This window comes from Caretta caretta, chromosome 17 (genome assembly GCF_965140235.1).
Source record: "Caretta caretta isolate rCarCar2 chromosome 17, rCarCar1.hap1, whole genome shotgun sequence".
In the NCBI taxonomy this organism is placed as follows: domain Eukaryota; kingdom Metazoa; phylum Chordata; order Testudines; family Cheloniidae; genus Caretta; species Caretta caretta.
In genome coordinates this window covers 18161818-18181225 of record NC_134222.1, presented here as the reverse complement: position 1 = coordinate 18181225, position 19408 = coordinate 18161818, and the positions used below count along the sequence as shown (strand labels likewise).

Here is a 19408-nt window from a genome sequence, read left to right as displayed (position 1 = left end):
AGAGATGGGTCCAAGCTGCCCGTTAGAGGAGTTCGTTTCAGTCCTACCATATTCAAACCGGGAACTGAAGGCACAGTGTTTCCCTCTGCTAGGATCTGGTAAAAGGAAGCCATTCGGGGGTAGAGGGGAGTAAAACAGTGACAAGACAACTGAAGAATTTTACAGCAACTAGTTACCTTTAGGCAAATGTCCCTGAGCTGAGCTCTGACGTCTGACACCAGCGTCATGTTCCTGTTGTTCACAAAGTTCTCTTTGCACCATTCCTGCAGGAGAGCAAGTGGAAGCTAGAACAATTCACTTCTTTATCGAGGATGTTAGGGACATTGTTTTTGGATAAGATGTAAAACAGGATCCCTAAATCACATACCCATTCAAAAGAGCGCTGCTACCCTTCTGGCCTGATTCACAATATGGATAGTAACACTTGACCTAACTACAATTCCCTCCTACAGTTCCAATTAGACACAGCATTCCTCACCCACTGTCCTAAATTGTTCTGTGGGTTTGCCACGTGCCATGAAACAGCTTCTGCGCTTCTTCCCCAGAGATGGTGAAAGTGATTCCTAGAAGCATCCAGTTTGTAAATCACACTGGGAGCCCTGAGGAGGAAAGGCACACTACTACGCTGCTACTCTACGTATTTAGATATCAGACTGGAGAGTTTGATTTGTGGATTAAATCCAAATCCCACTTACAAAACTTGCAGAAAGGCCCGATCTCTTTGTCATGAGTTCTGAAATGCTGAAGAGCATTGCCAGGCATTTCCTGGTGATAGGCTGAAACACAATCCTACCCAACTGGAACAATACAAGGAGGAAAGATGACCTCGAGGTTAAGGTGCTAGCTTGGGACTCGAAGGATGGGTTCAGTTCCCAGCTCTGCTGCAGAGTTCCTGTGTGACCTTCATGAAGTCACTTATTCAGCCTGTAAAAGGAGGTTAGCCCTTTCCCATCTCACAGAAGCATAGTGAGAATAAATACATTGATTAGGAGGCACTCAGATGCAAAGCGAAATGCAGATACATGGAGAGAGGTCAGATCCCAACGGACGAATTATTGTACCATCTCCAGAAGCTGGTGTGCCGCAAGCCCCACCTACCTTACTGCCGCTGACATTTTTAAAGGCTCTGTATACGTTGAGCAGGGTGAGGTGATCCCCCTCACTGGAAATGAACTTTTTGCGGACAGACTGCACTTCATCCCGCCGGGATGGGGGGTTGTAGAGGATGCTGTCCACCGAGAGCAGGGACACAATGGTCAGGATCTCCTCCGTGCAGTGGAACTTGGGGGACATGAGGATAGTCTGCAAAGCACAGAGAAAGAGATGCTTTCAAGGGTTTCACCAGCTAGAAAGCTGGCAGATTTCAACAGCACAGTAATCTTGGTGAGTAATGTAAACTTTAGAAGATACCTTCTCTGTGTTAAACTAACTCCTGGCTCAATGGGATCAGACATAAAAGACAGGGGAACTCTGGTTTATTCTTAAAATCACAGAAGACAGAGGGAAGAGACACACTAGGGGACATAGCTTGTCCATCCTCATGCCAATGCAGTATCATGGAGGCACTGGTAATAGTGATCATTAAGGATTATTCTTTAAGTCGTCCTCATCTGAATGAGCTAAACTACTCACAAACCTTGAATCACACACTTCTGCTATTTAGGCACACAGATATACACATACATGCACACTACTGGGGACAGCTGATTATTTTAAGGAAGTTTCAACATAACGTGCTCATCCATACGAAATCTGTAAGCAAGACAAAGGCAGCTCTTTTGGAAACTTTGGTTTCAACTCTAACTTGCCTCATTAAAATCAACTAGTGCTAGAGGAAAGGAGGGGAACAAATGTCATACCTATCAACAAGAGGCACTAAAGGTGAACTCCAAACCAGTGAGCCTCACTTCAGTACCAGAGGAAATGGCTGAAGTAAACAGGATTATAAAGCATCCACTAGATGAGCAGAATATGACAGGGACAAACGAGTACAGTTTCTCTAAAGGAAAACTGTGCCTCTCTAGTCTACTAGGACTTTCAGCGCATGCAAGGCTGCAGCTACTCAGGGCCAAGTTCCACATCTACCGCATAGCAGCAGCGCTCACGGACATTAATAGGAGCTGCTGGTCAGCAAAAACTGCAGAATCAGTGCCCCCATCAGGCACTCATTCTCCTCACATGTTACTCCTGAGGGGCATTCTGCGCCAAATAATTACAAATTCTGCAAAATTCTGAAAAGTGTATTTGTCAAAAAAATGTGGAAGCTCCAGCATGGAAGCAGAGGCCGCTGGCTGCACAGAGGTGGGAGATCGCTGTGCAGCTCCCCCACAGGGCACAGACTCAGCAGTGAGGCTGCACCCAACCCCAGAAACACCCCAGGGCCCTGTCCCTCCATGCCAGGTGCGAGCAAGCAGGCTCAGCAAGGCAGGATCCACGTGTGGAGGGGCTTAGTGTGGGGGGTCCAGGTGTGGGTTGAGAGGGCTCTGTATGGGGCAATCTGGGTACGAGCGGCTCAGAGAGGGATCCAGGTGTGGGGTGGAGCTTGATGCACAGGGGCTTGTTGTGGGGTTCTGGATGCAACAATAATGGGACTCTGTTAGGGGGGTCCAGGTGAAGGTGGTTGGGACTCAGCAGGGCGGGTCTGGGTATGGGGTGGATAGAGCTTGGCAGTGGGGTCTGTGTGTGGGAAGCTCAGTGGGGGGGAGGGGTCCAGATGCTGGGGATCCAGGTGCAGGTGGCTCGTTGGGGTGATCTAGGTAAAGGGGGAGTGGGGCTCGTCGGGCGGGGTTTGGGTGCGGGGGGGGGGTGAGGCTCAGCAGGAGGGTCTGGGAATGAGGAGGTTTGGATGCACGTGAGTTGGGCAGATGGGGGAGTAGCTCCCTGTACAGGGATCCCTCCCCCTGCAGCTGAGGAGCGATGGGTGCAAGAAGCGCAAGTGGGGGGTAGGGGAGAGCAGTTACACAGCTTCCTACAGGCAGGGGAAGAGAAAGTCCTGTCCTCCCCAGCCCAGCCGGGACTAGCAACTGAGCCCGGCACAGGGTAGGAGCCACCAGCCGGTTCTTCCCCAGGCCCACCCTCCGCCCCACAGTGATTTACTTTGCCGCCGGCTGCCTTGGGCACCCAAAACATGCTGCTGGGGAGAATCACATGACCACTCTTGTGGCTTCCCTTTGCTTTCCCGTCAGAAAGTCATTTTTCTGCAGAGAAGCAAAGAAATTTGCGGGGGACATAAATTCTGCGCATTGGCAGTAGCGCAGAATTCCCCCAGGAGTAACGTGTATTTTTAGGGATGTATCATGGTAACAGCACCTTTGTCATTCCACCTCATGTGGAAATCCTACATGGAATCAGGAGATAAATGTGGGATATTCAGTCAAAACAAACCTCTTAACTCATTATCAAATCCAAAGAAAGTCGTTTAAGGAGCTTGAGAATAAGAGACTGATAACTATGGAAAAATATATCCAGATAAAAATAAAAAGCTTATTGCCTATCATTTGTACTTTAGAGAATTTGGGCTCCAGAGGAAATGCTGCCATCTTCCTTCCCAGTGGAGTCAGAGTAACCTGATCCTCCTTCCGGTCCACAGCCCCCAGCAGATCCAGTTGCTCAATGGCTGCCTGAATGGCATCTATCAAGACAGAATGGTACAGCCAGTTGGCTTCATTGTTGGCAATATCAGCAGAGGTGAGGAGGACTCAGAGGCAGTGTCTCCGGGTCAGAGTGAAGGACAACGCTGTGCCTGTTATGATTAAACTGCTCGAACCTCCGGGGCTGTCCACCAGGCACATTCCAGTGACATAACACTCACAAATTATATTTTAAATAGAAGCAAAGCCAAGGTTGCCATGCCAAGCCCCTGCAGGCTACTCTCCTTCTCTAGAAGCCTCCCCCCAAGATTTCTTCAGATTCTTTGCACCTCCAGCCTACTTTTATCCCATGCTGCTCCTCACTCTGTTGAGAAGTTGAATTCCCCAGCTCCTGCCACCAGTACACCTGCTTTCACAGCCACGGAATCCGGTCCACCCAGATGGCAGAAGATTTCGATTAGTTCACTTGTCAGCTAGCCCCAACGGGGGAGGTTGCAACAATACAGGAAGTGTTACGCTCCTTATGGTACAGACTCCCCCCCACTCTCCATTATTGGTTCAGCCAAAAATTTTATTTTCAGACAAATTCTCAGTGACCTGTTACCCATTCCTTCCAATGCTGCCTTCACACCCACTTACCTGGGGAGGGTTTGGACATAAAATCGAAGGTGAGAACGTTGGGAATTCTCAGAGCCAGGAGCTGTAGCATCACACTGGCCAGGTTACACCTGCAAAGGGAGAGAAAAAAAAATAAGAACAACCTCAATCACCTGCCTCCGTTGAGGCGAGTCAGGCAGACCTGCCCGACTAACACCTCTGAAATCCTGCACACTGAGGAAGACCAGCCCAAGAGTGGCCTCCACTCTCCCCTGGCCTCAGCACTCCTGCAGAGTGGCTACTTCTTCCAGCAGCACCTCCAGTCACACAGCAGAGATGAGGAACGAGCAGCAACAGCAGCAGTGGGACCTTTACACACTCATTTTTGTCAGGAATGGGGAGAAGCATAATAAGGGAAAGGAGTATAATACAAAGGGTGGAGATCAAAGAGCAATGACCAAGGTGGAAGCTGGATGCTCCCCAGAACCTCACCCTCAGCTGATGGTATTTGGCACAGAACTTCTTGGATTCTGAGATCCCGCTGGACCCCCTCTCTGAGGGCTGGGCAAGGACACAACGGGTAAACCCGTCGCTTCAGCTATCCCTTGTAGCCTCATTAGCCTGCTGCCAGTTATGTCACGTGAGATGGGAGAGTACAAACTTAAAAGGGATGGGGAAAAAAAGCTATGAGTCCAGACTGATGGAGGAGGGGGAATAAAATACCCTGTTCTTCTTGTTTCTGACACTTTCCTCCTGGTAATGGGGCTGCTGGTGGAGATAGAGCAAAAGCCTGAGCTCTGACAGCTCCAGGCCCCTTCCCCCCCGGGGCCCCAAAACACACCCAAGCTGTGAAAACAGAATTAACCACAACAGGAAGCCAGGAGAGACACAGTTCTGTCCCAGGCTCTGAATGCCCTTCCTCAGCCAAGGCTGTTCATGGGGCTCCATATCCATTCACAGTGCTCACAGGCCTGCCATCAGAGTCACAGATTCCGGCTATGTAACAAGGTCTGGCTAAGGGAGGGCAAGGCTGTGTGTTAGGGGAAGTGGATTCTGTTCTCACCTCTGTATCTCAGGTATCGTCATTTTATCAAACTTCTGAAACTCATCCTCTGTGTAGAGCCGGTAACAGATTCCACTATCCTCTCGTCCCGCTCGCCCTGTTCGCTGCCATGCCTGGGCCTTTGACACCCGTTGCACAGCCAACACCTCCAGTCCACTCTCTGGGAAAGGAAAAGAGTCCACATTAGTGAATATTCACACATGCGGGGCTTTGGAAATGCAGCTAGTGCAAATTCACACAGTGGCTGAGTACTGATCCTGGGGGAAGAAAGAGAGCACCATCGACTGAAACAATACCACTTAAAGGCAGTCTCTCATCAAAACACTAACCAGGCCTATTCTTGCTTAGCATACAAGACCTGAAGACAGCTACATGGTGCTGCATCCACTTGGTGACATTTCACAGCTGCAGGGGTATGTTTACACTGCACATAAACACCCACCGCTGGCCCATACCAACTGACTCGGGCTAAGAGGCTATTTAGGGTGTAGATGTTCTGGCTCAGGCTGCAGCCTGAACTCTGGGACCCTTCCACGTTACCCAGACATTTACACTGCAATAAACAGCCCAGCAGCCCGAGTCAGCTGGCAGGGGCCAGCCACCGGTTTTTAACTGTGGTGTAGACATACCCCGGGAGGCCCGGTAGAATTCCACACTTAGCTGACTCTCCCCACAAATCGATAGCCCTGTATACACCTTATCCCAGGATCAGATGAGCACTGGGGAAGAAAGCACATTCAGCTGATGGGAAGAACACAAACACACACACACAAAAAACGCCTGAAATTCGATGTGTTAGAGACTGGGGCAGAGGGGTATTTTAAATCAGCTGCTGCCAGGGTTTAGTGCCTCAACGTACTTATCAAGAATTAAAAATTATTTCCATGTCACTCATCTCAACTCCTCACCAGGGCTGAACTTCTTTGCTTTAACCATGCCTGTGTCCACAACGTATTTTATTCCTGCAATGGTGATGGAGGTTTCCGCAATGTTGGTTGAAAGGATCACTTTGCGATAGCCCTAGGAGGAAGAGCAAACAAAAGAATACCATCTAGCTCTTATCTAATGCTTTGCAGCAGTACATCTCAAAGAGCTTTACAAAGGAGGTCAGTATCATTATCCCCATTTTACAGATGGGGAAACTGAGGCAGCGGTGACTTTGCCCAAGGTCACCCAGCAGGCCAGTGACAGAGTCAGGAATAGAACTCAGGATCTCCCAAGTGCCAGTCCAGGGCTGTATCCAGTAGGGCACACTTGCAGGAGACCCAGCTCCCACTTTCCCACCTCAGTGTCCCAAGATTCACACATCCATATTGATGTGCTTTGACTTGGTTACACGTTAGAGTACTGTGTCAGTATGACCAGCTTGTATGGTGAAATTAAAACTCTAGCTACTGGGCAGATTTCTAAAAGAAAGGAACGTTGCAATCAAAAACAATTAGTCAAATCAAATACAAGACCCCCAAAAGGCTGTTTGCAGTGTAGCCTTTAAACCTTTTTAGTTTTGCTTATGGTGCAAGGCATGAGATTAGGATCCCTGACGACCTGAGTTCCTATTTATCCACTGACTAGGAACACCACAGGCTGAAGCAATGTAAGTTCCTCTGTGCACATACACGCAGCGCTGCCAAGTCTGCTACGCCCTCGAGATTAATCTTCTTGGAATTTCAGTATGACCTGGAGACTGCCCAGTGAGGCTGGCCACCTGGAATGGTGCTTTCTGTGACGAGGCTCTTAGTCCACAAGGATCCTTACAGAGCACATTCCAAAAGCTCTGCATCTCATTACCAAGCCTTTGGGCCCTCATTCCGCTACCTTTTCTGTATCCAGGGCAATTATTCCTCTACTGGTACTAATGTTGAGGAGAGACTCATAGAGGTTTCAGAGGAACAGCCGTGTTAGTCTGTATTCGCAAAAAGAAAAGGAGTACTTGTGGCACCTTAGAGACTAACCAATTTATTTGAAGTGAGCTGTAGCTCACGAAAGCTCATGCTCAAATAAATTGGTTAGTCTCTAAGGTGCCACAAGTACTCCTTTTCTTTTTACTCATAGAGGTGACACCCCACATATCGCACTGAAAACATGTACCCTCCTGTCTCCAGGCAGTAGTCAGCCATGGTTATAAATGAGGATTGCTTTTAACCCACGAGACGTGCAGCCCTTCCTGGGCACCTGTGCAGGGAAACAGACAGTGATGTGGATGCATCAGCTCCCCCAGGTGTCCCCCAGCCTGGTTTACCTTTGGTGCGGCCTGAAAGACTCGGAGCTGCTGCGAGTATGGCAGCGAAGCATAGAGGGGCATCACCACCATCTGGGAGCAGCCATCGGGAAGGTGCTTGGCGATGTCTCGGCAAGTTTTGGTCATCGCTTCGATCTCTTCCTGACCAGTTAGAAACACTAGGATGTCCTGAGAAGAAGGTGCTTCCTTGGGGGTTGGGGAATTAGAAACGAGTGTAAGCTAGTGGGGGGAAGAAGACTCAAGCAGAAATAAAACAGCAGTTATCAGTGGCAGCAAATCTTCTGAGCTCTCCTAGCAACAGCAGAAGAGATGGAGCAGCTGGGGAGCAAAGCTGAATGTGTGCATACGGAGCAAGGTGCTGAGCACCCCCAGCTCCCACTGGATTCACTGAGCAGGAAGGGGGCTCAGCACTTTGTAGGACTCAGTTTGTCACCAAGATGGGGAAAAAAAAAAAACCCTAGAGAAACAGATGTTTCTACTTTGTTCAGCAACTTTCCAGTACAGCTGGCCAGAAATCACATGAAAACCCGAAGAAGAATAGTTAGGAAAGCGAGGCTGCATATTTTCCTTAGCAGTCTCCTTTCATCTCCAGACTAGAGTTCAATTCCTACAAACACAGCAACAGTAAGTATTTTCATAGCGGCAGAGCCAGGACATTACTGGTTTATTTAACAGCTTTCCACCAATCACTCTCCTTAAAAGCCATTGAATACATACAGCTCCAAAAGCACCGTGTCACTGTGTGCTCCAATGCAGAGGAGACACGCTGGATATATTTCCAAAGACGGGCACCACAGGCACCTCCTTCAAAAACTCAGGACTAACCATTTGGCAGTTTCTCGTTGAAACACTTAGTGCTAGTCATAAAGTATTGATGAGCTTTTAATTCATTAGATTTCCATTTTCTCTATAGTTTATCTTAGCAACTACATTAGGGAGGCGATCTTAATGGTAATCGAAGATTGGCATTTTTTCATTTTGGTGCTCTTTGTGGATTCCACAATTCTGTAAGTAATGGGGTGCAAATAAATTATTCCCTAGAGTGCAATATTTTCAGTAACGGGAGCCCTCATCTAACTCAGTCACACCATCAGCATCATCTACCCGAGAAGCAGATTTTAAGAATATAGGGCCAGCTGGCCCACAGTGAAGTATGAAAGCTAGAGATGAGAATGCAACAGCATACAGAACAATCTCAGAGTTTTACTAACTATACAAGCTGCAATTTCAGGCCATGGGATATTTGAGATCATGAATCTAGCCAAAGTCTTACATTAATATAGCTCATTCAGACTTCAGGGGTGACACTAAAAGAATCCTCAATGCTTGTAGCATGACAGGGAAACTAGCACTTGGATCTGAACAGGCAGAACGGTAACAGATGAAATATCCATCGCATCGCAGGAGCAATGCTTGCTCCCAACACACCCATGGTACCTGATGGATTTGGAAGACCGACACCAGAGCTGCTTGGAGGTAATCACTCTGAGGCTGTTTGGTGTAAAAGATCTGGATTGGATGTTGCCGACCTTCTAGATAGAGGACTGGGGCTCCGTTGAAGTACTGAGAGAACTGGTCTACATCCATAGTAGCTGACATGATCACCACCTACAAAATGGGAGCAAGGCAGGTGCTATCAATGGGACTCAAGTGTGAGACGTTTGCCAACAGGCCTACAAAACCCAGCCTCCTTAGACTGCTAGGATGAACACCCAAACCAGCAAAAGGTTAGAAAGGCATTTAGTGCAGAAGAGAGCTACGTTTTTTTCTTCCGGGCCTTCATGTCTACAGCCATCCACTCCCACTATGTGACACCCCAACATGTGTTATACACGTATCGCCCCATACGCTACAGAGTGAGTGGAGAAGTGAGCTTAAAGGTTTCCAGACATTTACTAAAAACAACTATGCCTGGTTAGAACATTCAGACTTAAGAGATGGCTTTCAAGAAAGGGAATGTGTTCAAGCTAGAAAAGTCAAACATGCCGAGGACCCCACCCTTAGGGTGGGTCTTCATAGCACAGTTAGCTTGTGTGTTACTCCAAACTCAACTCCTGTCCACACACAAAAAAATCTCTAGCTCACATTAAGTGATGCTTTAAACTAGCTGGTGGGGGTGGGCTGACACTCGAGTGCTGTTGAAGCTGCAGCTAGTAATGCAGCGGGGATGCAGCAGCTGGAAGCAGAACACATCAGCAGCAAATCCAATTACTCTGTTGCTAACCAAATCACTCTGCGTCACTCCAGTGTTCTTCTGAAGTTACTGGAGCTAGGCCCTCTCTAGTGCACTAACTGGAGTGTATCTAACTGAAGCTAACCATTTCAGTGTAGAACTGCCCTTAGAGGCGTGGAAGAACCCCCACTCTCCACCAACATATTGCATTCTGCTTGGGGGCCAGGTGGAGAATCTGCACTCACTTTGAGGGGGAATTTGCCCAAATCCTTCCGTTTCTTTAGCGCTGCTTTCACCACCCCAAAGAGCACATCTGTGTGTATTGTCCTCTCGTGAGCTTCGTCTAGAAGGACGACACTGTATTTGCGCAGCAGGGGATCGCCAATGGCTTCGCGGAGAAGCATCCCATCCGTTAGGAACTTGATTCGCGTCTCTTCTGAGGTGAAATCTTCAAAGCGCACTGTGTAGCCGACCTAAGGAAACAGTCATGCAGGACAAGGCACAGACACCAAATCACGTATATTTATAACAGCTGTGATTCACACTAAAGGATCCCAAAGCATCCAGACTATCCTTACAGGCATCCCTTCACCCATATCCAGTTAGAACTGCAAGTGCAATTTAAGGAGGCTGCATGTATTTACATTCTGTGGGTCACAGGCCCCAAGATTCTAACCTACCCCAAAGAGAGCTGCCAAAATCTTAGCATAATCACTATTTTCTGGCACTGACGGAGGAAGTTCACCCCGAAAAAAACCTGAGGAATTCACTGTAAAATTTAATAAACACACAAGATATAACCCCCTTTCCCAGAAGCCAGTGAACTGGATCACAAGAAATTAAAGTCAAGTGAAGGTCATACACTGCCCACAATTTACATGCACAACTCCCATCAACATCAACTCCAGTTTCACCATGGATTAAGTGCTGGATGTGGCCATTTGTACATATCACAGGTGTCATGAGCCTAACCCAAACTAAAACCAGTTCTAGAGGACACAGCAGATGCAGCTGATGCAGAGGCTCTGGCAGACACCATGCACAATGATTTTCCTGTCCAGGAACACCTCATCCAAAGGGCTACATGTAGATTATTATAAACGGCTACTCTCAAATTAACAGTGAATTAGCAGTTTGGAGCCCTCATACCCAAAGGCAGGAGAGCATATTGCAGAGGTGCCTAGTCCTAGGAAGGGTAAAGGCTGCCAGGTTTGTGCAGGGCTTCTCTGTCACCCATGCAAAAAGCAAAGGGTCACATGCTCCCTAACAAGATGGGTTGTAACTGGAAAAAGGCAGCAGCAACAAAAGCCAAGCTGTGCTTTAAAACAAAGTTGTGGAGAGGGTGGGAGGAGAGAGGAATAATCCATTTAGATGCAGACTTAATTTTTAAAATACCGAACAAGATGATACACTCCAACCCTAAGTGCATCCTATGAGAGAAACCAAAAGGATTTGATCAGTTCTAAAAAGCCACCCAAAACCCCAACATTTGGCCCTCAGAATACCGAAAAGGCCGTGAATACACTTCTGTGCATGTTTAAACGTTCAGTAAACAAAAGACACTACCATCCTTGCTGGAAGCCACTGCCTATTCCTGAAACACTTCGTTAAAGGGCCGATCTTGTATATATATTTTTCCATTCTCCCTCATAGCAACTGCAGCAAGTTCCCAAGAGTCACAGCTCTGCGCATGCCCTAGCTTGTTGCTATCACCTATAATCAGTGCTGGAACAGGGGGGATATGGCAAGCTGATTTTTTATTCATTAGCCAGCATCTTTTTAAATAAAAGCAACATAGCTGGCCCCTACCTGGCGAGAGAAAAGCCACGCAATGGCTCAGCCACTTGGCTGGATACAGGAGACAGTGTTTTTATTATTGTATCCTATTAAATGTAGACAGCACTTTATCCCTTGTGGTTCTAGGATCCATGCAACTGCTCTGACCACCTGCTGTCCTCACCTACCCAACACGACCATGCATCTCAACCGCTTTATTTGAGGCCACCTTACGTACCAGTTTCCCCAGCTCTGTTTTCTTCTCATCCGAAACTCTAGTAGCTAAGGATATAGCAGCTACTCTACGAGGCTGGGTCACCGCAATGATGCCTTGGCGGCCGATTCCTGCTTCATAGAGGTATTGTGGGATCTGAGTCGTCTTCCCTGAGCCTGTTTCCCCTATAGAGCAACAAATGGAACAGACATTTGCATCTCTAATGAGAGGCTCTCAAGCCATTTTGCAAACATTTGTTAATTAAGTCTCATCCCTCCGTGAGGCAGGTGTTGTTCCCATTTTGCCAATGGGAAAGCTGAGGAAGAAAGAATTAGGGTGATTTAGCCTATGGGAACAGAACCCAAGTACCCCCGCTCTAACCACTAGATACACCACTTCACTTGATAACGCTCATCTCATTCCCCATGGTTGGTCCCTGGTACAGAATTTTAAAGGCAAACCACAAGTAAATAGAAGCAGAGTTCTGTACGCTACAGAAGAGCTCCCAAGAACACTCAGCACAGCACAAAGCCTACGATTATTCCTTTTTAGGTTCCCCCAGCATCACACCGCACTCAGACCCCTAGATGGATCACACCTTCCTAGGAAGCCCCTGCCGGAGCATGGAGCTGGCTCGTGAGGCTCAGATAAGTAGTTTCTTTTCAGTATATATGGCACTAGTATGTGGCCTGCATTTCAAAGCTTTTGAAGTTATGCTCCCATAAAATCCTGGGAGCAAGAGACTGAAGAGACCCATTCAGTCATCCAGTCCACCTCCCTGCCACTGCAGGACTGGCTCCTACAATAGGCTTCTTAGTGTTTTGTGCAGTTTAGTCTTAAAAATTCCAGGTAACAGAGCTTCCACAATCTGCCAGGGGTGACTATTCGAGCTGGAAATGTCAGTTTTCTCTGATATTCAGCCTAGGAATTTCCTGTCTTAATTTCTTCCCACTATTTCTAGTTATATGTCCACCTACCACACCAAATAATTCCTCTCCATTGGCTTATGCCCCAACTTAATCGTTGCTGGGCAAATACTTCTGAAGTAGATGGATTTTTGTTTTGCTTGCAATTCATATTTAGCAAACAAGAACACTGGGCCAAGAAACTGAGACACACAGACAGGAGCTGTTCTTTCAGCACCACACAGAGGGCTACCCAAAAATGCCATCCCTTTAACCCACCCACGCTCCCAATTCTGCCACTACACAGTCAGCTGTAATGAAAGTGGCAACCATCGCTTACTACATAGGGCACAATCAGTCTTATGAACCAGAAACATAGAACAGTGATAAAAACAGGGCTTTGTACTAGCACTGAGTTACTGGATCTGCTTGTACCTATTACAGCACCGACGACAAAATGCTTTCATTGCTTGGGACAGATACAAGTTGGAACCAGGCACAATGCTTCAGAGAACATGAATTTGGAACTATTTCAAGTCTCAGGAGCAACAAAGAGCAGGAAACTAACATTAATGCCAATTTCATTCCCCTGCAATTTTATTGGTTCTTATGAGTCTGTTTTTAGTACCTTTATTTGGGGAAAAATACTTTTAAATTCAAACAAAGAACAATAAGGTAATTCGTAGCGCTTCAGCTTTCTAGTGGCCACCAACAGGGATTCCTCCTCACAAAGGACTCTGAACATGTTACAGGTGCATGGGGGGGGGAAAGGGCGTATTCTTCTTGACTCTTGTAAAACACTGACAGTAGAGAATAGGACACCTTTCACAAGAACCAAGTAGCTTCCAATACACCAGGGCCTGAACCAAATATATCCCTTCTTTAGGGAGCGGAAAAAACTGGAGGAGACACCCCCAGCTCTGCAGCCTCCTCACCTATTAGGTCTTGGCCGCTGTTGAGTCTGGTATGGTTTCAACCAGCACACAGTGCTAGTTTGTGCTGTACCCCTATGTTCACCCCTTTTACAAGACTATGATAAATTTCGTATAAAAATATGTCTTGTGAGATGTCATTTGAAAACTGATAATTTACTGATCATTATTGTCCTGATAAAATATGTGTGGCAACATTGTATGTAAAGTTACAAGATTCTACTGTATGATGTTACTGGGGCTTTGTCTACACTGCCAATTGAACAATAGTGCTTAAGAAAGCCTCCGCCTCCCCCCCCCCCCCCCCGAAAGACAAAAGTTTTGCAGCAGCAAGTTGCAGTGTAAATGGCTCGTTATCAGCAGGAGCGCTCTCCTGTCAACAATGCAAACTCCGCTGTAGTGGGTGGAAGTATTTTGTTGGCAAAAGTGCCAACAAACAGCGTTTACACTGCCCAACTTTTAGCAACACGGCTGTGTCACTAAAAGCTGTGTAGTGGACAAAGCCTAAGAGAGATTCAACACCTGGAGAGCAGTCAAACTAGTTCTCCAGAAACAAAAGACTAGCCAATACCTCAGCCAGGTGTCAACAAGGTCACATAAGCCATCACCTGGTTAAGTGGTCATTCCTTGGCATGAAAGAGGGCGTGGGGAAAAATAATCTACATCCTGACAAAGATATATCTTGGGGTTTCTTTCCATCCACACAGACTTTCTGTCTCCTGAACCTTAGCTGGAGATGACTCACAAAGAAGAGAAGAACTGCAAGAAAGTAGAGTAGATGTCCCATGTTCTCTCTTCTTTCTCTCTATCCACATCACCTCAAGAACAAAGGAAGAAACATTGGACTTGGGGAGAGACCCTGACTGAAAGAAATTCAGCCAATAAGACTGTGGTGAGAAAGACCTTTGTTTTGAATTCACTTAGCTTATTAAGTTAGGCATTAGTTGTGTTTTACTTTTACTTTTTTTTTTTCTTGTAACCAGTTCTGACATTTAGTTTTCTGTAGTTAATAAACTTGTTTCACAGACTATGTATAAGCTTGTATCACCTGGTGAGATAAGAGAGTAGACTGTGTCTATGCTGTGTAAATTTTTGTGATGATTTTGCAAGGACATCTATCTAAGATGACAGAACCACCAAAACGGCTTTTTAAAAACAAATTTTCAAATATTTACTACTTGCCCCTGACAGTCTGATTATTATTTGTATTGCAGTAGCACCAGGAGCCCCAGTCATGGTCCAGGATCCCACTGTGCTAGGCACTGTACAAACACACACTGAACAGAGATGGTCCTTGCCCCAAAGAACTTCCAACTAACTAATGACTTCCACCTCCTGCCCCTTTCCCAAGATACTCACGGAGGAGGATACTCTCACTTCAATCAAAGTCACCATTAAGAGATCATTTTTGTTCAGCCATGCTACTGCAGCAGTATTACTATCCTAAGGAAGGCTGGTTGACATGAAAAGCCCACATCCACTAACTATGTAATTAGTGGCCATAAAGAATATGATGCCGCGCTGCCAGAGAAAACTCTTTTGCAATGTAATTCTTCATGAAGAGCGGTGACTAGAAATGCACATATTGAGGGGCTCGCATCATGTGTATTCTGCACTAAAACCACATTTCTGCAGAGATATATCCTCTATTTTCTTTTTCATGGTTACACTTTGACACATGCAACAGGGCTCAGAAGTCAGCAGGGTGAGGGCAATGTGGGAGCGGAGGAAAGGAAGAAGGAATCAGAAGAATGACAAGAAGTTCAGAAGTAACATGATTGTGTGATACGATTGTGATTCCTAGACGGATGGGAAGTAGAAAGCCAAATGTAAACTGCCCAGCTACAGACTGGGGCAGAGGGAGCAACTATTTACCACACTCCTCAGCTGCAGAACCTTCAAGTGGCATATTGTAATACATATTTAGGAAGTGATAATGCAAACCATACAACTACTGAAGGGAAATGAGAAAAGTACTGTGCATTCCTTGACTAGAAAATTATTGTGGTCAACACTTTTTTGAAGTGTTCGCTGATTGCATGTGTGAAATTTGAGGCACTTCATGCCTAATTTTAACAAGTGCTGAGCCCCCATATTTCCAGCTGGAGTCAATGGGATCTGCGACTCTTCAGCTCTTAAAAGTCACACATAAGGTGTCTCAAGCTGGGCTTATAAAAACAGAGGAATCATTAGTGAACACTTCTGAAAATTCAACTAAGAAGGTGCTTTTACCTAGGGAACAGATGGTTTTTACATTTTTGGATTTTTTTGGCCGGGGTGGGATGGGGTGGAACGATAGGATCATAGAAATGCAGGACTGGAAGGAAGCTCATGAAGCCACCTAGGTCAGTTCCCTGCACTGAGGTAGGATTAAGTATTATCTAGACCATCCTGACAGGTGTTTGTTTAACCCATTCTTAAAAACCTCCAGTGACAGAGATTCCACAGCCTCCCTAGGTAATCTGTTCCAGTATTTAACTACCTTTACAGTTACGAAGTTTTCCCTAATGTCTAATTAAAGATCTACTTGGCTGCAATTTAAACCTATTACTTCTTGTCCAGTCCTCAGTGGTTAAGGAGAACAATTTATTATGCTCTTCTGTATAACAACCCTTTACATACTTGAAGGCTTATTAGGTCCCCTCTCAGTCTTCTCTTCTCCAGACTAAACAAACCCAATTTTTTCAATCTTTCCTCACAGGTCATGTTTTCTAGACCTTTAATCATTTTTGTTACTCCCCTCTGGACTTTCTCCAGTTTGTCCACATCTTTCCCTAAGTATGGTGCCCAGAACTGGACACACTTCTCCAGTTGAGATCTTATCAGTGCGGAGTAGAATAGAAGAACTGCTTCTTATCAACATTCCTGCTAATACAGAGGTGGGCAAACTACAGCCCGCAGGCCTGTCCTGCCCAGCCTTTCAGCAACTCCCAGGGGAGGCTACCCCCAGCCCCTCCTCCGCTGTCTCCCCTCCTCTGCAGCCACGAGGGCAGCGCTCTGGGCGGCGGGGTTGCGCACTCCTGCAGGACAGCGCGGCAGCTTGTCTGGCTCTGGCCAGACATGCTGCTCTGAGCAGCATGGTAAGGGGGCTGGGGGGCTGGATAAGGGGCAGGGGGTTCCGGGGGGCAGTCAGGGGACTGGGAGCAAGGGGCGGTTGGATGGGGCAGAGGTTTGGGGGGGGGGCGGTCAGGGGACGTGGAACGGCCAGGGGGTTGGATAAGCGTGGGAGTCCCGGGGGGCCTGTCAGGGGGCGGGGGTGTGGATAGGGGACTGGGAGCAGGGGGGCTGGATAAGCATGGGAGTCCCTGGGAGCCTGTCAGGGGCGGGAGTGTGGATAGGGGACAAGGAGTAGGGGATGGGGCCCTGGGGGGCAGTTAGAGGCGGAGAGTGCCGGGAGGGGGCAGTCAGGGGACAAGGAGCAGGGGGGGTTGGATGGGTCAGGGGTTCTGAGGAGGGCAGCTAGGCGGCAGGAAGTGGGAGGGGTCAGATAGGGGGCGGGGGCCAGGCTGTTTGGGGAGGCACAGCCTTCCCTACCCGGCCCTCCATACAGTTTTGCAACCCCAATGTGGCCTTTAGGCCAAAAAGTTTGCCCACCCCTTTGCTAATACATCCCAGAATGATGTTTGCTTTTGTTTTTGCAACAGTATTACATTGTTGATTCATATTTAGTGTGTGACCCACTATAGCTCCCACACCCTTTTTCTGCAGTATTCCTTCCCAGGCAGTCATTTCCCATTGTGTATTTGTGCAGCTGATTATTCCTACGTGTAGTACTTTGCATTTCTCCTTATTGAAATTTCATCCTGTTTATTTTAGACTATTTCTCCAGTTTGTTAACATCATTTTAAATTCTAATCCTGTGGTCCAAAGCACTTGCAACCCCTTCCAGCTTGGTACTGTCCGCAAACTTTTTAAGTGTCATCTCTATGCCACTGTCCAAATCATTTATGAAGATACTGAATAGAACCAGACCTAGGACAGATCCCTGTCCACCCAATATGCCCTTCCAGCTTGACTGTGAACCATTATAACTACTCTTTGAGTAGTACGAAAGGGATTAAGGGAGGGATAGAAAGCAGCAATAAAATTCCTGGCTTTCCCCATACAATTAAGTCACTGCGAGTCTTAACTGAGAATCTTGGGTGCTTGGCTGTTCCAAGCCTCATGAAAAGTAGGGAGAACTGCCCTGGACTTGTTAGTGCTGTGCCTTTCCTGGGGTTTGTGTCCAGCATTCATGCTGGCGGCTACAGCATCAGATCTGGCTCACAACTGCCTATGCCCTGGCCTCCAATATCAGTTTATTTCAATGGTAAATATATCTTCACTTCAATTAAAAAAAAAAAACACTCAAAGTCAGACACCATATATTATGAACAAACAATCTGTTTGAACAAACTACTAAGGGCACATTGTACCTAATTACTAACAACACTTTAGATTAAAGCTTTTCACTATATGTCATACATTCATGTGGTTCTCCATCTGAAAAATGAATAAGACTGTAAACTCTCTGGGAAAAGGACTGTCTTTTACTCTGTCCATTACAATGGGGCTTCATATCTAGTGGGGCCTCTGGGCATTCCCATGACACAATCAGCTTCACTTCCCAGCACAGAAAGTTTGGGTTATGAACACCGTAGGGAAATGTTTGTTTGGACACAGCAGTTTCTTTTGGAATTGAAGAAAGAATCCACATAGACTTTGTAAATACTTAATTATATCTTTCTAAAGTACTAATATGACCCACATCACCACAGTATCTGAACATCTCACAATCTCCAGTGTGTTTATCCTTCAAGCATTCCCGTGATGCTGGGCATTGCTATTTACTCCATTTTTACATGGGGGAAACTGAGGCACGGAGGAAGTAAGCGATTAGCCCCAGGTCACATAGGAAACAGAGCTGGGAAATTGAACCCAGAACTCTCAAGTCCTAGGCTAGTGCCCTCACTACTGTCCTGCTCTGCTACACAAAGCTAAACTATGGGCCAATCTCGAGTCCCCCACACCCCTTTTCACTCACCCAATGTCTCAGCGATAGCTGTGGGACCAGACTCCCCGGCGGAGGAGGAATAAGTTACTTATCTGTCCAGGGAGGAAGAGAACTGTCTGCCCCTGTCTGCGTGTGGCGGTGGTGTGGTGGGAGAGCGAGCGATAGGGCTACTCCATGGGGCTCGCTGGCCCACGAGCGTTCCTGGCAGGCGAGGGTGGCACGAAGGGCTCCTCCTGCCAGGGGAATGGGATGCTGAGTGCGCCCTGGGAGACAGCCGGGGGGTAGGGAAAGCCCAGCGGAGGAGGAAGTAGGCAGACCCCCCTGGTCGAGTGGGGACTGCGGGGGGCTCCACGGTGGAGCGGAGAACGGGGCACTCCCAGCCCCGGGCCGGGGGGGGGGTCTCTCCCCGCCCGTGGGACGCAGGGGGCAGCGGGTCTCGCCCAGTCCTGCCCCCAGGGAAGAGGTCGCTCCCGGCCCGCGCTCACCGATGAGGATGGCGCTCTCCAGGCTCCGGAGCTGGCTGAGCAGCGGCCCCCGTGCCTGGAAGATGGGGAGGCTCCTGCGCTGCGTCTCCCCGGCGCTGGGAGCCAGCGGCGGGCGCTTGGCTCCGGGCGGCGCCAGCAGCATGGCTCTGCGGGGAGGGGGCGCCAGCTTCACTCTCTTGGCCGGGGGCAGCTCGCCGCCCTGAGGCATCGCCCCCGGGCCGCGGCCGGGCCGGGATCAGCTCGCCCCGGAGGACATGCGGCCGCCCCGCCCCTCGCCCACGTGCTACCGCTGCAGGCCGCGCACAGGGATTACCGCCCGGCTCCGCGACACCCCCCCGCCCGGGACTACAACTCCCAGCCTGCCCCGCTCCCGCGGCCTGCGCCCCACTAGCCCAGAGCGGGGCAGGCTGGGAGCTGTAGTCCCCACAGCCCACAGGTGGA

The 19408-nt window shown here is 48.0% G+C and overlaps 1 protein-coding gene across 4 annotated transcripts in view; it reads right to left on the bottom strand.

Moving 5' to 3' along the window:
• DHX33 (DEAH-box helicase 33) overlaps positions 1-19408 on the bottom strand; it is a 28775-nt gene that overhangs the window by 4046 nt on the left and 5321 nt on the right. For 2 of the 4 annotated variants that reach the window (XM_048823715.2, XM_048823713.2), the window contains 10 exons: positions 11677-11837; positions 9908-10135; positions 8927-9097; positions 7490-7675; positions 6159-6270; positions 5251-5410; positions 4230-4318; positions 3504-3631; positions 1099-1302; positions 177-263 (listed from right to left, as the gene is read on the bottom strand). In XM_048823715.2, coding sequence (XP_048679672.2) covers positions 177-263; positions 1099-1302; positions 3504-3631; positions 4230-4318; positions 5251-5410; positions 6159-6270; positions 7490-7675; positions 8927-9097; positions 9908-10066 — 1296 coding nt within the window. In that variant the 5' untranslated portion in view covers positions 10067-10135; positions 11677-11837. Of the gene's footprint in view, positions 1-176; positions 264-1098; positions 1303-3503; positions 3632-4229; positions 4319-5250; positions 5411-6158; positions 6271-7489; positions 7676-8926; positions 9098-9907; positions 10136-11676; positions 11838-18512; positions 18896-18967; positions 19240-19408 lie in introns of those variants that run through there. The other 2 variants (XM_048823712.2, XM_048823714.2) reach the window with 2 other exon arrangements.